General features: G+C 41.5%; 2 protein-coding genes across 5 annotated transcripts in view; both read right to left on the reverse strand.

The window, feature by feature from the left end:
• The window catches only part of FAM71D (family with sequence similarity 71 member D), a 31,477-nt gene extending 19,746 nt beyond the window's left edge, over positions 1-11,731 (reverse strand). The window contains exons 1-4 of the mRNA XM_005685990.2: positions 11,594-11,731; positions 6,243-6,327; positions 3,778-3,953; positions 500-699 (exon numbers count right to left, since the gene is read on the reverse strand). Of these exons, the coding sequence (XP_005686047.2) occupies positions 500-699; positions 3,778-3,936 (359 nt within the window). The 5' untranslated portion in view covers positions 3,937-3,953; positions 6,243-6,327; positions 11,594-11,731. The remainder of the gene's footprint in view (positions 1-499; positions 700-3,777; positions 3,954-6,242; positions 6,328-11,593) is intronic.
• GPHN (gephyrin) overlaps positions 18,925-21,196 on the reverse strand; it is a 551,792-nt gene continuing 549,520 nt past the window's right edge. For 2 of the 4 annotated variants that reach the window (XM_018054058.1, XM_018054057.1), the window contains 2 exons: positions 21,023-21,119; positions 18,925-19,923 (listed from right to left, as the gene is read on the reverse strand). In XM_018054058.1, coding sequence (XP_017909547.1) covers positions 19,790-19,923; positions 21,023-21,119 — 231 coding nt within the window. In that variant the 3' untranslated portion in view covers positions 18,925-19,789. The remainder of the gene's footprint in view (positions 19,924-21,022; positions 21,120-21,196) is intronic. The other 2 variants (XM_018054056.1, XM_018054055.1) reach the window with 1 other exon arrangement.

The following is a 21,196-nucleotide window of genomic DNA, read 5'->3' on the forward strand; positions in this document are numbered from 1 at the left end:
AAGTTGGTGGATCGAGACAAGAACAGAACTAATCCTGATGGAAGTTGGGATGGTGGGGGAGGAAGTTCCTGATCATTCAGTTCAGTTCAGTCACTCAGTCGTGTCCGACTCTTCGCGACCCCATTGACAGCAGCATGCCAGGCTTCATTTTATATAATTAATTAATTAATTTGGTTGTGCCAGGTCTTAGCTGCAGCATGTGGGACCTTCATTCCCTGAACAGGGATTGAACCCAAGTGTCTGCATTGGGAGTGTGGAGTCTTAGCCACTGGACCACCGAGGAAGTCCCTTAGGGTTAATTTTTGAGAAGTTAAAGGTGAGCCACTTGTTTTGACTGCCAGGTTGTCAGACTGCCTCCCCGGACTCTAAGGATGCGAGTCTGTCATCTGTAGCAGGAAACAGATGAGGAGCACTTACCATCTGTGTTTCTAGTCTCATCTCCTCCGGGGTAAAGGGTCTTTTTCTGACAGGTCGTGAACCTCTTTCCTTTGTAACTCACCTGGTAAGCACCAGATTTTCTGGAGAAGGAGATGTCAGGAGGCTTTTAAATAGGGGTTCTGAATCTTTCTGGGCAGTGGGTGTTAGATGAGCCAGCAACATCACGTTAGGGGTCTTGATGGTGGGACTGGAAGAGCAGATGCCTACGGTCACCCAGTTGGCTCGGTTATGAAGGTAAATGGATTCACCTCTCCTGTTGACCTGAGGCAGAGAAGAGGAAGAGGGAAGTTCTGATAAGGTCTGTGGCCTCAACAACCTCACTTACCCAAACAGTGTAGGAATAAAGGAGAGATGAACTATGATGCTATAAAGAAAGCTGAGTGCCGAAGAACTGATGCTTTTGAACTGTGGTGTTGGAGAAGACTCTTGAGAGTCCCTCGGACCGCAAGGAGATCCAACCAGTCCATCCTAGAGGAGATCAGTCCTGGGTGTTCACTGGAAGGACTGGTGGTGAAGCTGAAACTCCAATACTTTGACCACCTGATGCAAAGAGCTGACTCATTGGAAAAGATCCAGATGCTGGGAAAGATTGAAGGCAGGAGGAGAAGGGGATGACAGAGGATGAGATGGTTGGGTGGCATCACCAACTCAGTGGACATGAGTTTGAGAAAACTCCAGGAGTTGGTGATGGACAGGGAGGCCAGGCGTGCTGCGATTCATGGGGTTGCCGAGAGTTAGATACAACTGAGCAACTGAACTGAACTGAACTGAACCATGATGCTTTTGCTTATGTGACTTCTTGGAGATATCACATGGTCCCTGATCTCTGTGGTCCACTGGGGAAGATGAACATTAAACAAGTATGTCACTAAGTGTCTTAAGTGTTATTGAGCACAAGTTCAGGGTACTGTGCTGTGGGGTGCATGACAGAAAACTTGACTTAGTGGGAAAGAAGGCAGGTACGTGTGTAATTACCTTTCTCAGAGAAGATATAAGTTTATTATAAATTGTAGCAAACAATTTACAGTCATATACTGTTCTATGTTGTACTCCACACAGCCAGTTGGTTCTCACAGAAGTCAAACTCTTGTATCCATAACCCCAAGATAATAGTAAAATGTAGTAGAATGAATGATGAATTTGGAGTATGTGTTGCCTTTGTTTTGAATATAGTTTTATTTATAAGGTTATGCTATTTAATTCTTAATGATGTCTGTGTTTAACAACCGACTTGTAAACTTCCTGAACTCTTACCAATCAGCCAGCTCGGTACACCCTGGCCATAGTGTCAGAAAAGGTCCCTGGAGGAAGGGCCTCTAAATCAGACCTGAGCAACGTGGTACATGGACTGGCTGGGCACCCAGGAGAATCTCTGCTGGATGGAGGAGGAGGAGACCGGAAAGTGGGTGGACAGGGGTGTGAAGGAAGCCAGAGAGGGAAAACACTTGGTTTCTCAGCTGCATATTAACTGCTGCAAAAAAGTAAATTACTGAAAATCAAACATATTTAGAAGGAGATTGCAGCCTACACTATTGATTACCTACCCAAAGCCATGCTCCTATTCTTCCTGATTAATAGAATTCTGGTTTTGTCCAGGATCCACTCCTCAGGGATGGTGCCCCCAGCTGATGAGTGAACTCCTCATCCACCCAAACTAGTCATGGTGGTCCCATCCCCTGGCCAGTGATTGCTCTCTGCAGGGGCATGTGACTCAGGCCTGTCCCATGGGACCAAGCCTCCTGGTGGCTCTGGGAAAGGGTTCTCAGCTCTCACAGTTGCAGAGATGAGATGCCCCTTCTGTTGCTGGCAGCTGTCACGTCCTGCTCACACGTGATGTCCTGAAGGGAGACATTTGTAGGTAACAGGACAAAAAGAGAGAAGCTGGGACCCTGATGGGTCCCGCAAATGAGTCACAGCCCTGTGGTTCTTTCAATCTGTATCTGTGTTAGTCGCTCAGTTGTGTCCAGCTCTTTGTGACCCCATGGACAATAGCCCACCAGGCTCCTCTGCCAATGAGATTCTCCAGGCAAGAATACTGGAGTGGGTAGCCGTTCCCTTCTCCAGGGGGTCTTCCCGACCCAGGGATCAAACCTGGGTCTCCTGCATTGCAGGCAGACTCCTTACATCTGAGCCACCACTTTACTTGAGATAATCAGTGTTCTTTTTCGCTCACACTTGAATCAGGTCCTTGATAACTTGCTGCCAAAGACATAGCAATCACAAGAGGTTGTGTGTGTTGAAGGGAGTAACTTATCTAGTTATAACATGGGGAAATATCTAAGTTATCGAAAGCTGACTGCACCCCCCCCCCCCCGCAGTGTTCATTAAAGCTCGAAAATGCTTATTTGAGAAAGGTGCAGAAGAAAAATAAAAAGATTATTAGGAAAGAAGCACACAGAAGGTGAATTAAATCAAAACATGACATCACATGCGTTTTGGGGTATGACTTAAACATTAGTATTTTTTGCGGCGTCACCTCCCTCCCTACGACTTCTTGGAGATGAAGAGCTCTCCCATCAGTGCAGAGGACGTGTGTATGTTGTCATTTCTTTGTAGAATCAGCTGGGGAGCTGCTTAAATGGGTGTGTTTTGTGTTCGACTTGGTTGTGACACCTTGAGAGGTTTCAGGGTAGGCCCTACATCATTTAATTCAGTTCTCCATTTCTCTGTCTGGATTTTTTTTTCTTTTCTTTTTTGGCACCTCAGAGCATGCGAAACTTCCAGGACCAGGGGTCAAAAATGTGCCCCTGCAGTGGAAGGCCTGAATCATAACCATCGGACCATATGGAACCCTCGGTCTGAATGGTTTAATGTTGAATGTTTAGAGGAAATTTAGAACTGCTCCCAATGCATTGAAGCGTAGTTTCATTAATGTAGGTACATTTTTAGGAGAAGGAAACTTTTCTCCTTGGTACAATTTAACAAGTATATTTTCCTTCAAAACTAAGAAGGAAAATGCATTTTAATCCCTAGTTGTGTCATAGATATTATCCTTTAAAATGTCTCCTAAGTTAAGAAAGAAGTTATCTGAATGCTTTTCTATGGCAGAATATTTTAAAATAATTATGCTTTCTTTGTATAATTTTGGGAAGATTATAGAATAATTTCAGTAGAGTTGGGACAGAATTTCTAGGTTAGAGTTTGTTGAGGAAATTTGAAATGAATTTTCCTTTTATGTTATAATTAATTTAGTTTGAAGTTCCCAAACTATCCCCTTTCATTCTATCACACAATGCCTTTTAAAATATGAAAACAATTTTTCCAACCTTTTCCATTGTCTTTGAGAAAATTAATTATTGAGGTTATCAGAACTTAATTCAGGGTTTAATTATCATTTACCTGGATAAAATTGCTCTCTAATATGGGAGGAGATACAAAAGGCGCGTATTCTCCTCCATTCAACATATTTTGAAGCTCTCCTGGATCCTTGGAGTCTGGGACACAGATGTCATCTTTCTCGTCGATCCTTGTGGGAGATTTTCTGTTACTCTTCTTCATTGTGCTTACGTATAAACCTCAGGAAAATGAAGGAATAGACGTCCAATGAATAGAGACAGAGAACAAACAATGAATACGACAGAATGCTCTTATTCATTAATTCAACATATTTGATCGACATTGATGGTATTCCAGGCACTGTGCTGAGCACTGGAGATCCATCTGAATCAGACTGATAATACCCCTGCCCTCATACATATTTGCTATTGGCTTAGATGGCAAAGAATCTGCCTGCAATGTAGGAGACCCAGGTTTGATCCCTGGGTTGGGAAGATCCCCTGGAGAAGGCAATGGCAACCCACTCCAATATTCTTGCCTGGAGAAACCCATGGACAGAGGAGCTTGGTGGGCTATGTAGTCCATGGGTTGCAAAGAGTCAGATACGACTGAGCGACTAACACTTTCACTTACATGTAGGTTACTCTCTCTGGAGAGACAGAGTAAGCAAGTGAAAAAGAAAATGTTGGATGATAAGGGTTACAAAGACTCTGGATCAGATCCATGTGACAAAAAGTGTCTGGGGTGTTGTGCTAGCAACAGGAATCAGGGTGGTGAGGGGAAGACTCTCAGCATATATCCCCCTACCCAAACCATTATTTTCTATCTTCCTAAATGCTACCACTATCCTCCCCGTATTGCACAGGTCTCAAGCCCTTTTATTGTGAGTAGAGTATCGAAGCCATACTAACCTGAGACCATTTCTTCCTAAAACATCCAGCTATGACTGAGGCTTAGTGGACAGCGGATTCTGTCTAGTCACTGACAGCTGTGCCTCTCCTGCTGTGTCTCTGCTCTCTCTCACAACTGCTTCAACACACACAGTGGCTCTACATCATGGGATTTGATCTTTCATCTGCCAGAAATCACAGAATTCCAACAAGGGAACAAGGCCCCAGAAGGCAATTCTGTTCAAGCCTTCAAAAGATCACTCGTTCCCCTTCACAAACTCCATGCCAGTTCAGAGGAAGGGTCCTTAATTGGCAAGTGGTAAGCCCTGAAGATTTATTTCCACCTCAGTCCTTTCTCAGAGCTCCTTCTCTTCCTTTCCCTGGCCAGGCTAGAGGGCAGTGAACATGTCTTATCTCCGTCCCAGCCAGAGTTTAGGGGCACAGAGACCACTCCTGCTTGACAGCCCATGAATATGTGACTCTGGGAATTTCCCATCAGACCTTCTGCTGTTGACAACACAATGTCCCCTCCCCATCCCAACTTCAGTGCATCTTACATGAACACAGGGAAAGTAAAATGAGCCAAGAGGAAGTGATAGTCCAGAGGAGCCAAAATGTAAATAGAATGAGACAGAAGAAAGACCATTCAGGAATAAAAGAGAGAGACAAAATGACCAGCTGAAACAGAGAGGATAGAAAACAATAATCAACCACATTTATTTAGTTCTTGCTTTGCGGCACGCTATAACAGCTTTATGTGTGCTGTCTCATTTGATTCTAAAAGCACTATGAAGTAGCATTATTAAGACCCTCATTTTATACACCATGAGGCTTGGAGAGGGAAAATAACTTACTCGAGATTTTAAGTCCCCACACCACGAATCAGAAGCTCACAGACTGATGAGAGGAGTTTATGTCATTGCCTACGGTTCAGTCCTGCCTTGAGTGCTTGGAAAGATGGACAGGAATAATAATACAAGGAAGAAGGAAGTGAGGTTGGAGGAGGGAAGATGGATGAAAACATCAATTGGATTATTTGGGGCCTAAATATATGGGGATCTCCTAGGATATGACAAGAAATCATAAGAAAAGCACACTTTCAGATGAGAGAAAGGTATGACAGAGGAAGGAAAGCAAAGGTCAGTAGGCTTTCAGGTCAGGGTCATCAGCAATATCAGAGCAGCTATTCACCCTTCATTTCCCAGAGCCAGTGTCAAGTCACTTTCATCCCTCTCAGCCAGACAGACTCTCTTCTGTCAGTTGCCACGTCGCTGCCTGTGGTCTAGAAGCGTTGATCCCTGTAAGCAATGTCTTTAGGACAGCATCTTATCTTTCCCAGAAGAGGAAAAGAGAAAAAGAAAGCCTGGAGGGACTTCCCTGTGGTCCAGGGGCTAAGACTCCATGTCCCCAAAGCAGGGGGTCCAGATTTGATCCCTAATCAAGGAACTAGATCTCACACGCTACAACTAAGAGTTTGCATGCTGCAACTAAAGTATGCCATATACCGCAACTAAGACCTGGTGCAGCTAAAAAAAAAAAAAGAAAAGCCTGGGAAGGAGAGCTAAAGGGAGAGAGAGATCAAGAGAAGTAGTTCCATGTGGTCCCTTCCTAACCCCCATATGCACTATCACCTCTTACCTCAACTCAGGGCCAAGCCACAATCCTCTTGGAGGCAAAGTTTTAACTCACTTCAGTTTGGGCTTCCTCTTTTTCATGATGAAGTCTTTTGTGAAAGAAACAAAAATGGAAAATAAGGCATACATAAAGGAAGAAAATGTCAACACTAATCCTTACTTTCATTTCACACATGAGATCCATGCCTTAGAAAGAGTTTCATTAACTCTTATCAGTGCTCAGAGAGCTGCTGTCTATATTTGAGCTGAGCTGTTTTCGATGGTCTTGATCATGGCTTTCGGTGAGTAGAGCCAGACAATCATGAGTCTGTAGCTTGCAGCAGGCCTGAAACTGCCAAATAAGTGAAATCCTGGGTTCCTATAGTCATTGAGGATATTTGATAACATGAGTCTAGTAATATAGACTCAAATAACCATTGTGCAATGTAGGGTCCTGAGAAGCCTGGGTATTGTCTTCCTATAAAGAGCCAGAGCATCCTATTCAACTCTCTATATTCCCAACTGGTACGTGTGTATATGCATACACTTACACAGGCTCATCTCACCATTTCATCACTAGTGTGTAGTTCTCATGCCGTATATTGTGAGTCACTGTAGCCAATCCTTTTTCACTCCATAAAATTCTGAAGTAACCCCCTTCAGGAATACTTGGGACCAGACCAACTTCAAGTGTAATTGCTCTCAGAACCCAAGTGCTGTAAGACCAGCATGGAAACTGGTGTGGTGGGGATCTAAAGGATACTGGAGTCAGACACATCTAGGTTCGTATCTGGGCTCTGTCACCTGCTCCTTTGTGCCTTTGGCCTGTTACTTAACATCTCTGAGGTCAATTTCCTCATCTGTAAAATGAGGGTAAAACCATCTGCCTCAACTCAGTGTTGGGCCCACCGGACACAATGCTGCATAAAAGCACACCCAGCGCACGGTGAACACCCGAATGGCGCTCACACCGATCCTCCACCCCGGCCCCGTGTCCAGAGGTGCGCTCTCCCCATTGTTGGCTGGGCTGGGCTCCTTCTTCATCACTGCTAGTTTCATATTTCCCAAGTTTCATTCATTCTAAGGAACATATTTTTCCTCAGCTTGAAAACTGAAATGGAGTATGTCTTGTGATCACGCCTCACGGGGTGTGTGTGAGTGCGTGTGTGTGTGCATGTGCGTGCATGCGTGTGTGTGTGCATGTGTGTGTGTGCGTGTGTGCGCGCGCTCGTGTGCGTGTGCGCGCGCGCGTGTGCGTGCATATGTGTGCGCGCATGTGCGTGCGTGTGTGTGCGTCTGTGCGCACGCATGCGCGTGTGTGTGCGTGTGTGTGTGTGTGCGCAGAGGGGACAGAATCTCCTGGTGGTCGTCACTTGGCTGCATGTGTCATGGTTGATCATGTTAAATGATATACATAGGTCGTACTACCTGGGTTACATTTAATTGCCATTTAAAATGTGATCTTAATGAATATCTTAAAGTTTCTTGTTGACCCTGTCTGGTAATATTAAGAAATTTTCAGTGTAAAACTTGCAGAATGCACATCAGAGGCTTGGAAGAAGTTCCCAGAGACTAGAGTGGAGCACTCCTCTAAGAAACAGAGAATGAGGGCACAGAGGGTGATAGATAAATACCACGTGGAAAATTCCAAGCTGTAAGAAAGCACTGAGTTATATAATTAGCTACATTTTTCTTTCTCATTGGCCCATAAAATAATAGTATATCTTATAAATGATGGGTTTTAGATTTGATAAAATGCAGTGGTTGACTCTTGCTCATCCAGAAGTGGGTAATAAAGTGCACATTAAAAAAAAATCACTCTTATAAAGTGACAACATCCACATGCTGGAGGGTAGATCCGCTGCTCACAAACACAGACTACTCTGTATCTGCCCTGTGGCCCTTTCCCAGGGCAGTCATTATGTGGCCCCCAGAATCCCTGGATATGAGAAAAAAGCCTCCAGAGGGCAAATGATCTCTCAGGGGAACAAGAGCAGCTTGGATCCAGGGCCACCAAGAGGGAGGAGAGAATGAGAGGAAGGCAGGGTTCCAGGGGACTGGCCACCAAGACCAGGCCTGGCCCCTCGCATCCCCTTGCACCGTGGAACAAAGGGTGGGATCAGCCAAGGAACAGGAAATGAAATAGAATCTTTTATCTTCTCTGATGTGATAGGATTTTTGAAAATTGTTTGCTGCTAAGCACTTGTTCTGGAAATATTTTGGTACTTTTGGATTATGCGTATGGCTGGGAAATGTGTGCTGAATGTTAACTAGTTTTGTTGTAACTGTGGTTTGAGATTAATACTTTGTACACCAAAGGCCCCATCCCTAATCTCTTCAGTTATCTCAATTAGTCGGGAGAGCAGTATTTAACAATTCTTAAAGTGTATGAATTGTTCTGTGAAACCAATTGTGTGGCTGTGCACGCACACAACATGTTTTGTCAGTAGTTCAAAAGTAGGGTCAGCTGTTAACTATTTACTAGGCTTACTCTTAATACCTAGAGATAGTATTAAAGTTTTGGTATAGCCCTGTCTTTATCAATATATATGTATCTCTCTCTCTCTCTCTCTCTCTCTCTATATATATATATATATATATATATATATCCATAGTCATATATACCTTATGTCTGTAAAACTGGAAGTTTTAAAATTGCTTCATATGTGTAATATATACTAATATTTTCCCATGACATTAAATATCAGTATTAAAAAAAAAAAAAACTAGCAGTTACTAATCCTAGTGTGGACCTGTATGGAACATCACAATCTCCTGTAAGATTTACCGGAACAAATGGCACCCAATGGTTCAACTGGTGTTTGGGAAAAGATCTGCCCTCAAAGAGCAGTAGATGCTCCGCAGTTCTCCCTCTGAAGAGCCCCTGCGCTCTGCTGCGCTTTCTCATGCGGGGATCACAGACGAGCAGCCGCTCACAGACCCCAGCCTTCTTAGCCAATGAGCAACCCTTACAGAAATAATGTGATGAACTCTGGTGATTCAGAATAACTCTAATTTGTGTGGGCTGGGCTTTCACAGGTGATTTTTGTCTTCCTAATAATTTTATCCATGGATAGGTTTTTCAAATAGTTTTACTGAGATATAATTTATGTACCAACTTCACTCATTTAAAGGGTTAGTACAATTCAATGACTTTTGGTGTATTTACAGAGTTGTGCGGTTGGCACCATAATCTCCTAATCTTACTTTAGAACATTTTCATCATTATCCATGGATACATTTTTAGTCAGGATAAATGTAAAACATGAATAATGCATTTACATCTCTCTTGTATCACCCTGTGACTGTTGAATTGTCTGAGAACGAATCATGTGAACACGGCCTTGATGATGAAAAGTCAGAGCAGAAGTGTTGGGGGGAAATTGGCAATAGCATTATCGTATTAATAAGCTGAACATTTATAGAGCCTATGAAAATATTTTAAGAGTAAAACAAAATACTATGCAAATTCGTTATGAAAGTTCATACTATTTTGCTTTACTACTATTACATGTGCAGTAGAAGTCTATCTACAATATAGAACTCAAAAAATAAATTTTAGTCCTAAAAATAGCTTAATCACATTAAAAGGTCAATGAATGAATGGATTATGGATTTACAATAAATATGTGCTGAATTAATGTGTGAATTAAAGCACAGAAACAAAGAAGGGTTGCTATAGGCCACCGTGGAAACACTAGCATCATTTCACAGATACACAGAACCCTTTGTTATATTATGTCCTAACAAGGATGGTGCATTAGTTTTCACCATCTAAGTTAATATTTTTTCCAATAATCTATGCCTTTCACCAGGCCCATTAAATGTCTTATACATTTAATTAAGCAAGTGAGATATGGAGTGCTATTACAGAGAAAGCTGTTTTGTGTGTTGTGGAGCAAGGACAACATAAAAGAATTGAGTTCTATTTGAGATGAACCCTAATTTATCCTATCACTTGCAGATTCTTCGCATCCCTTATTTCTTTTAATTAGTGCTTTATCCTCTGAGTTTTTCTTGTTCCTCTTTTTAGTTCCAGTTAAGTGGAGATTAATTCAGCAGATAGTTACATCAGGTTGTACTTTTCTGCAGAATTATAGTACAGATTTTCATCTGAAAAGTATTGTTGGCTACTTTTAGTAAAACAAAACAGATTCCAAACTAAATCTGATTACAGACCAGAAACCAATGCCAGGATTTTAATGGGAAACCAAGCACAGAGAAGCAATGACTTGTAACATTTCAGGGATGGAATTACTTCAGCTTTGCTCTAGACTTCCATGATGTCACTAGGACCTCCCCCATCTGGGTGATGTTTCAATAAAGACCAAGGCCCTGTTAGTGCTAAAAATAGTATGGCTATGAGGTCTCTTCACCCTGTGATGGTGATGATGATGTGGTTATTGGTTACTGGGAAATTTCCGGACCGTTGGCAGCTTGAGTTTTAATGGAAATTGGGAAGTGGAGAGAGTGGGAGCTGAGGTGGAAGTGGTTTGGGTAGTTTTTCTGACCACTGAAATCAGACAGGGCTTCTATGAATGTCCCTGAAAATGTTCTGCGTGTTGGCTGTTTACTACTTTCATGGGGGCTTTGCCTTCCCTGGTATTTTATTATAAAACATTTTCAAAGCTGCACCAAAGCTGAAAGAATTCCATAGTGAACATCCAGGTACTGACCATGCAGATTCTCCTGTCTTTTTCTTCTGAGTGTGTTGTTTCTGTAATTATGTGAAAGCTCTTGATTGATAGGTTTACCTGTCATATATTGGAGCTGGTCTCTCTACTACTACTTGGTGCTTAGAGATTCATTCTTTGTAGCACTTTGAGGCAAAGCATTTCCTTAGATTTCCCCCCAAGATTCTTAACACAGTAATAAACACATTTTTAGATTGGCCCATCGAAATCCTAGGTCGCAATTGAAGCTGAATCTGAGACGATCTAACTGTTATGGGCCCCCTCTCTTCTGACAGTGTGGCTCCAGCTAACCTTTCCACTTTGAACAGAAAACCCTGTGTTCTAGATCTTCTCTCCCATCTGAAGAATCTAAAATAACTATCTCCATAAATTCATCCAATTCAGTCACTTATGGGAGAAAACTGGGGTAACAGTTTGAAAAATCAGAATTTAAAAGTCATCCAGAAAACTTGTTTTAAACAAACTCTCAAATTATTTATAAGAAGTTTAATAGCCAGGTATTAAGAATCTGCGATTTCTTGTTTGTTCCAGTTGAAACCAGAAGGAAATGAAACTATAAAGGAAAAGGGAAAGACGGAAAGAGGGTAGACATTTTGCCCTCAGATTATGAGGATTCATTCAACTCTCCTTTCCTTCTCCCTCAGGTTCAGACTAAAGTGGCAGGAGGCAGGCAGTCACTTACTGTGGAGAAGTGAGGCTGAGTTAGATCTCTGGAGATCTCCCGGATGTCTACGAGGAGAATAGTCTCCAAATAGCACGTTTTCAACTCTTCTCACATTTCTTTGGCAGAAGGTGCTTTCAGTCTACTGGGCAGGCAACTAACCACTTAGTAAAGAACACAGGAGGCCAGGCTGCCCTGGGCATTGTTCTCAGGCTCCCGCATCATAAAGCGCTGACATCCTCTCTGAAGTGAGAGCAGAGCAGATCTGAAAGTAGCGCCTGGGCTTAGATGTCGCCAGCACCCCGCCCAGCTCTGGAGCTGCAGCTCTAGTTGCTGTGTGAAGATTTCAGAGGCTTCCCTGGAGAGAAAAGACCATTTAGTCACAGGATCACCATGGAAAAGATACCGTACTGAGGAGTTGAAAACACTATCATTTATCATTCAAGTGATTATTTGTCCTTCAATCTAACTACATCTGAATCTTCAGAGACTTTAAACATACTATTTAAGCCACTTTGAGCTTCTGTGAAGAAAAACTTCAAAAGAAGGTGATATTCTTAGAGGGCAGAGGCCTTTTTATACCCCAGTTCAGTTCCATCGCTCAGTTGTGTCCAGCTCTTTGCAACCCCATGAACCGCAGCACGCCAGGCCTCCCTGTCCATCACCAGCTCCCAGAGTTTACTCAGACTCATGTCTATTGAGTTGGTGATGCCATCCAGCCATCTCATCCTCTGTCATTCCCTTCTCCCGCCTTCAATCTTTCCCAGCGTCAGGGTCTTTTCAAATGAGTCAGCTCTTCACATCAGGTGGCCACAGTATTAGAGTTTCAGCTTCAACATCAGTCCTTGCAATGAACACCCAGGACTGATCTCCTTTAGGATGGACTGGTTGGATCTCCTTGCAGTCCAAGGGACTCTCAAGAGTCTTCTCCAACACCACAGTTCAAAACATTAATTCTTCGGTGCTCAGCTTTCTTTATAGTCCAACTCTCACATCCATACATGACCACTGGAAAAACCAGTGTTTTTCTTTTGTTGGAAAAGTAATGTTTCTGCTTTTTAATAGGCTGTCTAGGTTGGTCATAACTTTTCTTCCAAGGAGTAAGTGTCTTTTAATTTCATAAAGCATCTTTATATCTCAGCTTCTAGTATATTCTGACACAGGCTGTGGTAGGCACCCAACCCAGTAATTGTTTGTTGGATGAATGAATGAATGTAATGAAACACACAGTATTCTGTCTGAAGATCTCCTCCCTCTTGAAGAACTGTCTTTGCTTTTCTGTGTGGCTTTCCTGTCAGACGGTCCTTCTTCACCTTCGTGTTATGGTCGAGGGCTGCAGGTGCTCACCCATCTAGCCACCTTCTCGCCTGCTCCTGAGGATGGAAGAGCATAAGGGGGATACTAACCAATCACTCAGGACTGGAGGGTGTTACCTTGGTGAATTCACTTCACTTGGGTCACCATATTGCAGGCTCAAACACTTGTTTTGCACAGGGCCCAGAGAACATTTAGTCTCTCAAATAAATATCGTCTGAGGTTTTGAGTGGATAATAGGGTTTCTATTTCCTTAAGAACTGTTACTTCCATTTGGGACCAGGTGCTGGGGTCAGGGAGATTACAGCATCCACTCCCATAGGATATATATCAGGGCAGCTTTCCCAGAATTGAGGACTGGATGTATCACTGGGGTGCCTACTGGCAGCAGACTCTGGTAATATCTTTCCATGTATAACTGGCTCTGTCTGCCAACAAGGGCAGCCTCTACATGTGTGAGATCAAAGGATTTCCTGTTATTTTTGCCTCAGACACTCCCTTTCCTGCTTCTATCCGGAATGCCCTCTTCTGGATGGACAAATTCTTGTTCTAACTGTATGAGTATCATTGGCTAGATTTCTTGTCACTCATTTCTTAATTCAGCATATTTGTTGCATGATCACGGGCCATTTTCTGTGCTTCCTGCATCAGGGCCAGGAAACATTTTTGCATAAATGTGATCTCACCTCTTCCATGTTGTTGTTACTAATTCTGATGTCTTGATGAAATGCTTCTTTCTCACTTCCATTTTTTTTTTTCCTACCGTTATCTTAAAAACATGAAGAAATAGCAAAGGAGGGAAATCAAAATCATGGTATATTTTAAATATTCATCTTTAAAATCTTAATGTTTTTTAAGATGCACAGAGTATTAAATCATACTTATAACTGTTCTTGGAGATGATGCCCTAGTTCTGAGTTTGAGGCACTCTGTTGAAGTGGGGTCCATACCAATTAACCCTCCACTCTTGTGCCTCACGTGATGTGCCCACTTGCTCATGCCTGCGTGGGGTCCCCTCTGCTGCATGTTCTAAGCATGGGATATGAAGTTTTCTTGTCAGGTTCTGTGTCCGGCTCCCTGCTGAGTACTATCCAGGGTCAATTCTGTCGGTAAGTTTAGTGACGAGTACCTACTATTTCCTAGGCACCACATCAAGCTGGGGCTACAGAGGCGAACAGCCTCTGCCATCAAGTTGGGGAGGGGTGATGCCAATGGGATGCAGTGAGAAGTGGAAGCACAGATAAGGGGCACTTAGTCCAATTGGGGACTCAGGGAAGGGTTTCTGGAAGAGTTAGTGCCCAAGGTTAATCTTGAAAGATTAGCGGCCTGAGCAAAGGCACTGAGGCATAAAATGACATGGTTGGAAGGGAAACTGCAAATGGTCTGGTGTTAAGTGAAGTGGGAGGGGAAAATGACTGTGGATGCCGGAGGGGCTAGATCCTGCAGGACTTTAGCTGCCGTGACTGGGGCTTGGACTTCATCTGTTGCAGTTTTCTCATGAGGAGTTTTAGTATAGAGAGATTTATGCTCTGGATCAACCACTTTGGTAGCAGCGTGAAGGGTGAATTCGGGGAGGGCAATTCCAGAAGCGTCAGATTAAGATGGTAGCGGTGGGGCTAGAAAAGAGTGGGTCAATGTAGGAACTATTAGTAGAGTTGACAGAACTCAGTGACTAATCAGATGTGGGAAGTGAGAAGAAAGGATGACTCAGAGGTTTCTGGTTTGGGAAACTTGGGCAAATGGTGGTGCCATTAACCAGGAAATAAAATACAGGCAGAGGAACAGGTGTAGGAAGCAGGGAGGGTGGCTTCCTTGTCTGCAGGAGCCCCTGTCTAGAGTGGTGCCTTGTATTCAATAGGTGTTTACTAAATAAGTCTTCTTTTTTTTTCAACTTCAGTGGCTTCTTGTGCTATTAGGCTATTTGACATACATCATAAGGTGTGCGTGTACTTAGTATCACACCCAAGAGCCTATACTTGTGTGAGCATGACCTTGCTTCATCCTGGCTTCAGTCGTCTCCAACTATATTTTAGATCCTGCCCCCTCCCTCATCGTGCTTCAGTCTCCTTTCTGGGGTTGTATTCTTTAAGCCCTTTCCTCTATCTGAATGCTCTTCTCTCAGTTAACATGAGGGGCTTATTTTCTGCTCTGAGCTCAAATATCACCTGCTTAGATAAGAACACTTTCCTCACTTCCTGGACAAGGGACTACCTCCCAGCGCCAAATCCACCACGGTATTCCGCAGTGCGGAATACAGTGGGAGCTGGGGCTGGAACTCAGCTAGCTACATTTCTGTTTTTTCTTTGCCAGCTGGCTTCCTGCTAGGTTCAACAACAGGCTGCATTAGACTACAGGGAACTTGGAAAGCAGAGGGTGGGAAGAAAGGACTTATGTTCCTTCCGGATTGTTTTTTGATTCTGTGTGTGTCACCCTGGCAATGGCAACTGGTTCTAGCCATTCAACATCTGGGCAGTGCCCTTTCCTTGGAGGGTTGAGCCCTACCTCCCAGGGGTCTGACCTATGAGCTTCCAGATTCTGATAATTCTAACCTTTCCTCCCATCTCCCCAGCTCTAGTTGTGGTATCTGCTTCCTATAGTTATTATCTCTGACATCTCAGAGTTTCCTTTGTGCTTTTCCACACGTCCAACACAAATTTAACTTAGTACTCCTACACTGAAGTCTCAGTGTGATTTCTGCCTTTCCTAACTGTTGGACCCTGATACTACTGAAGGTGATTTAGGCCTCCATCCAGTTACTCTCTAACATATAATAGGATTTTCTTCATAGACTTCTCATAATCTGTATTTACTTTTTTTTTTTTTTTTGCTTTTTCATCATCTATCTCCTTTCGGATACTAGAGTTTTTGTCTCATTTATCAGTGTATCCCTGGAATCTATCATGGAGCCTGGCATATTGTAGGAATTTAATATATGCTTGTTAAATAAATTATTGAATTATTACAAAAGACTACAGGAGAAATATTGCTAACTGACTATAAAAAAATGGTCAGAATTGAGCAATTTTTTAACCTCTTGGTTCTAAGTCAAGTTACTAATGAACTCTATAAAAATATAACTCTATAACAGAGAGTAGAGGCCCATGCTTCTTATAAGGCTGTTAGAATACAATGTATTATTTAACACAGATCCATCATCATTGGGATAAGATACACAATTAATTTTCTTTGAATTTTATACTTACATAAATCCCCACTTTCTATAACTAGGAATGATAATAACTTACCTATTAGGGTTTCATGAAGATCAGGAGTTAATTCTGGGTTAGATCCAGAAAGTTTTGTTGGTTAGAAAATAACTTCAAAAATAAAAGCCATCCAAAGAATCAACTTGCTGTAACATGCAACATCACTTAATAGCATTTATTTTACAATCTTTTATTTAAATATCAACTATAATACTAAGACAATCATAATATGCCATATATGCATAATTCTAAAATGTTGTTCAGTTGCTCAGTCATGTCCAACTGTTTGCAACCCCATGGACTTCAGAATGCCAGGCTTCCTTGTCCTTCACCATCTTCCAGAGCTTGCTCAAACTCATGTTGGTCGAGTTAGTGATGCCATCCAACCATCTCATCCTCTGTTGTCCCCTTTTCCTCCTGCCTTCAATCTTTCCCAGCATCAGGGTCTTTTCTAACGAGTCAGCTCTTCACATCAGGTGGCCAAAGCTTCAGTTTCAGCCATCAGTCTTCCTAATGAATACTGAGGACTGATTTCCTTTAGAGTGGCCTGGTAGCCTACAGTCAATGGGGTTGCAAAGAGTCGGACACGACCTAGCAACTAACACACATCCTTCCTTCTTGAAATTCTCTTCCCTGCTTTTGCGATACTGCAGCACCCTGTCCATCTCTTCTACAATTTTTCCTTTCATTCCATTCATGGCTTTTTCCAGCAACACTTCAAAATAAGATGCTCCACAAGCCTGTCCTGTTGGCAAGTCCTTTTTTGATAAACTTTCCTATTTACCCTTAAATTTCAAATATCACCTTTATGTGAGTGATCCCCAAGATTAAATTCAGCCAGCATCTCTTTTGGGAACTCCTAACCTATATTTCAAATGCCAACAGGACATGGCTACCTTAGGGCTCCTCTGGCATCTCAAACACATGTCTAAACTTACCAGCTCCTGCAGAAAATCCACTTTTCTGACTTTACTTTTTGGTTAATTGTTGAACATGTTCCCAGTCAGCCATGACAAGAGACTTTGAATCATGTCTTCTTTGTCTAACTTCCTTTCCTAAACTTTCAAATCGGTCATAAAATTCTTTCGATTTTTCCTGTTCAAAGGTGCATTCAGCTGTCACGACCTCCCCATCACCATCACCTCCACCACTATAGTTAAGGCTGTCGTCACTCCTCACGTGCACAATCACGATCAGTTCTTAATTGGTGTCTCTCTCCAGTTTTTCCCCCCAATCCAATCTATCCTGTTCAAAGCTGCCAGAGCAATTTTTCCAAAAAAAAAAAAAAAAAAAGGCTCTGATCCTAATACTTCCCTGATCAAGAATCTCTAGTGGTCTAATTGTCTCTAGATAATCTGGACTCCTTACCCTGGCATTTGAGAACTTCATAGTTTGGGCCTCAAACATGTACTTTTTGGTTTTACAAATATATCAGTTTTCTGTTTCTATGGCTGAGTTTTTAGGAATACGGATTCTGGAGCCAGACTGTTAAGTCTGAATCCTGGCTCCTCCTCTTATTAGCTGTGTCACCATGGACAAGTTCCTTAACCTCTCTGTGCCTCTGTTTTCTCATTATAATAGGAATAGTAACACATCATTGCTGTGAAAATGAAACATATGAAGAATACTTAGAAAAGTGAATGGCACATAGCAAGCTCTGTATAATATGTTCCATGGAACAAATAGTTACATACGCCTATCCTTATGTACATATGTCAGAAACTCTAAAGACTTGGGGATGTCAGTAAACAAAACAAACAAAAATCATTGCCCTTGTGAGTCTTACATTCTGTAATAAAAATTATTAATTATACATAATTCTATTTTTGGAATGCCCTCTTTCTGCATTATTCTTACCCTTTGAAATCTTATCTTAAAGAGGTTCCCATCTGAACACCTCCAACTCTTTAAATCTGAATTATATTAATAGCATTTATCACATTCTATAATTCTATCATGTACTATGAAATATCAAACACATCAAATATTATGCTTACTTTAACATTTTTTTAAAATCTTTCTTGATGGAATATAATGTCAGCTTTATCCTTATTCATCCTTATAAAACTCAAGCACACAGTAGATGCTTCATAGATGTTTCTTGGATGAATGGAGGTAAAGAACTCTTTGCATGGGTTTTAATTTGACCTCAATTAACCTATCTTTTTAAATTGAAAATATACATTTAAAATAAAGAACATTTTATTTTCAATTTTGGAAATATCAAGTATCGGTATCAACTATTTATTGTTCACAACTTGACTTTATTCATCACCATCATTTAGCTTCTGGTTCACTAGTAAACTAATGTTTGTTGTTTGGTTTACTAACTACACAGCATGTTAATGTCCCGGGTTACCACTGTTTGAAAAGTGCCCTTAAGTTTTGTTAAAGAAGCCATTGTGGACAGCATATGTTTTATTTGTTGTATTTTCTGTGGTCATACAGATTTTTCCCATTTCTTACTTCTGATCATGATAAAAAAGAGTCCAGGTACTTATTAGAAATTTTTTTGTTCATTACTTATTTTCCCTCCTATTCCAAAAAACTGTAGATGTTTGATTTATTTCTATGACATCTGAAAGAAAAATTTAGTTTCTCCAGCTATGGCTGGGAAGACCAGACCAACTGCAGGTTCTTCCCTACTTTTCAGTCTATATTTGTACAATGCTACAGTAAAATAGAGACGACCCTATATTTTAAAAACTCTTCTTTATACCACTTCACCTTGCTAAGCCATCTTAACTACTGCTTTTATCCAAGCAGCACCCATCAGAATGACATGATAATCTTCTCTCTCTTTTTCTAAAATAACAAGGCCCACACAATGGATTTTAAATAATGACCAAGGATTTTTTTATTCATTAAGTTTCAGTATCATTACAGAAAATGTTATGGTACAGAGTTGTTTAACATTGTTTTTTCTTTGCTCTTGATTTCCACATGAATGCTGGTAACACTAATATCTGTACAAGATCAGTCTTTGATTTTATTTTTTGTTCTGTACAATTTTAATTGTATTGGTTAAAAAGGCTGTCAGCACTTAAGGAAGCATTTTTTTCCCCCAGTTTGTTCAAATAAAAGGTATCCAGTTACTGCCCAAGAGTACTGTGCCACGAGGCTACTGGGATGAGAGAGGCTCCTCCCCGGACGCTCTGCGGGGATGGCTCTCCTCGAGGCCGGGCAGGGCCGCCTCCCAGTCACTCTTTGTTTGGCACTGTGCACATAAACACGATACATGATAAAGAACAAGCAGAAGCTCTCTGTAAAGCAGTTATGAAGCATACTAAGAAGGGAAATCCAAGTGTTGCCTACGCTAGTATAAATAAGCAGACAGCCTTGATTTAAGAGCATAAGTAGTTGTATTTTAAAGATGAGAAAAACACAAGTTCTGCAGGCACCTACTGCTGTCTACTAAAAGCTATCGCTATCAGACCTAGCATTGAACACACAAAGCAATTTGCAAGAAAGGAAAAATTTGCTTTGATATAATCAGAATAGAGTTGTCTGTTAAGATTTATTTTTAGGTGTTTTTTTCTTTAAAAGGTATTTAAATTCTTTTGAAATATAGTTCAAGATGTTGACTATACAGATTAACTTTTATCCAAATCAGAAAAACTAGCTGTGCCGTTGCATATTACAGGATACAGTCAATGATATGTGGACATGCATCAAAGCTTTCTCCCACGGGTGACCGTCATAGCCGTCCGATGACCATGACGTCCACCACCTCGCCCTTGTGGAGCTCCACGTACTGCTCTGTCTTTGGAGGAAGCATCAACAATCCGTTGGCGCTGCGCATGCTCATCAGACGGCTGCTCATCTGATTACCTAGGAGGAAATACCTTATTACAGCGGCAGCAGCACCACAGTGTATGCATGCGGAGCCCTGTAGTTCCTCTCAACATAAAAACTGATGAACAGAAACACAGGTCTTCAAGAGGAAGAAAGATGATCCGACTTCCCAGTATCTTTTTCAGGTGACCTAGGCACTGTATCCTACTCCCTTCTCATTGAACTTTAAAAAATAAACATTAAGAAATATTGTTTAAGAGAACGAAACCAAAATTTTACAGCACTGTGGAAAAGGCCATCGATTTTTCTCAATTCAGGCTAACGTGTGATGTGTGTCTAAGATAGGCTTCTAAAACCTATTAAAATAATTATGATAATAACAGCAGTGGCTACCATTTCTTTTGTATTTACTTAAGTGCCAGACAAGGTGGTAGGCATTTTACTTAACTACTTTATTTAATTCTCGACACCTCAAAAGAGGTTAGGTAACTTGCCTATGGTCCTACTAACTAGGTGGTGGCCAATTTGCAAGCAATCTCTGATGGCAAAGCCCACGTACTTACTCACTGTGCTAACTGATGTTTGTATTTAATAGTATCTTTGTTTAAATTTTTTCTGGAATTGCATCAAAAGTCAGGTAAAATATGACTAGAGAAGTTGGGGATAAAAATTTAATGTCTACAGCAGGTAACTATAGAACTCAATTGATTTCTGAGTCCTTAGATCTTACCAATATCTAGAGGATAGTAAAGGCTACAGAGAATCACAGTCTATTTGGGCTTTAATGTCACATTTCAGCGTGGCATAGCCATAGTCCCCTCCTTTTCCTAAAACCAAAGTTATGCTTAGAATTTATTGGTTGAACAAACAGGTAAAAATCTTCTGTAGTTCTAGGTTTATATTTCAAACGTTTGTCTAGAAACACAGTTCCAAGGAATAACTGAACAATTACTAGTCTTTTTTACTCGTGTCCTGTTATGTCTCACTATTTAGGAATAACTTAACATCTAATCTCTCAAAAGGGAAAATGTACAATAATTACAAAATCAGGTATACTCAAGGAAGGAGGTTATACATAAATTTGTGTTTTCACAGAATGGGTGCAAAGAGATACCTGCAGGTGTGAATGACTAACCTGTACTCTGTGCCCAAGGTAGTGGTTCTTGGTGATGCCAAGTCAGTATACACCGATGGTATTCTGGGCGAGGATCCAGCTTTACATCACATGATAACTACAGGAAAAAGAGGAAAGGAAAACAAACTCAATCACACTTAAACTTGATCATCTCTTAAAACTATAGGGTGGTGG

The sequence above is a fragment of the Capra hircus genome, chromosome 10, assembly GCF_001704415.2.
Source record: "Capra hircus breed San Clemente chromosome 10, ASM170441v1, whole genome shotgun sequence".
In the NCBI taxonomy this organism is placed as follows: domain Eukaryota; kingdom Metazoa; phylum Chordata; class Mammalia; order Artiodactyla; family Bovidae; genus Capra; species Capra hircus.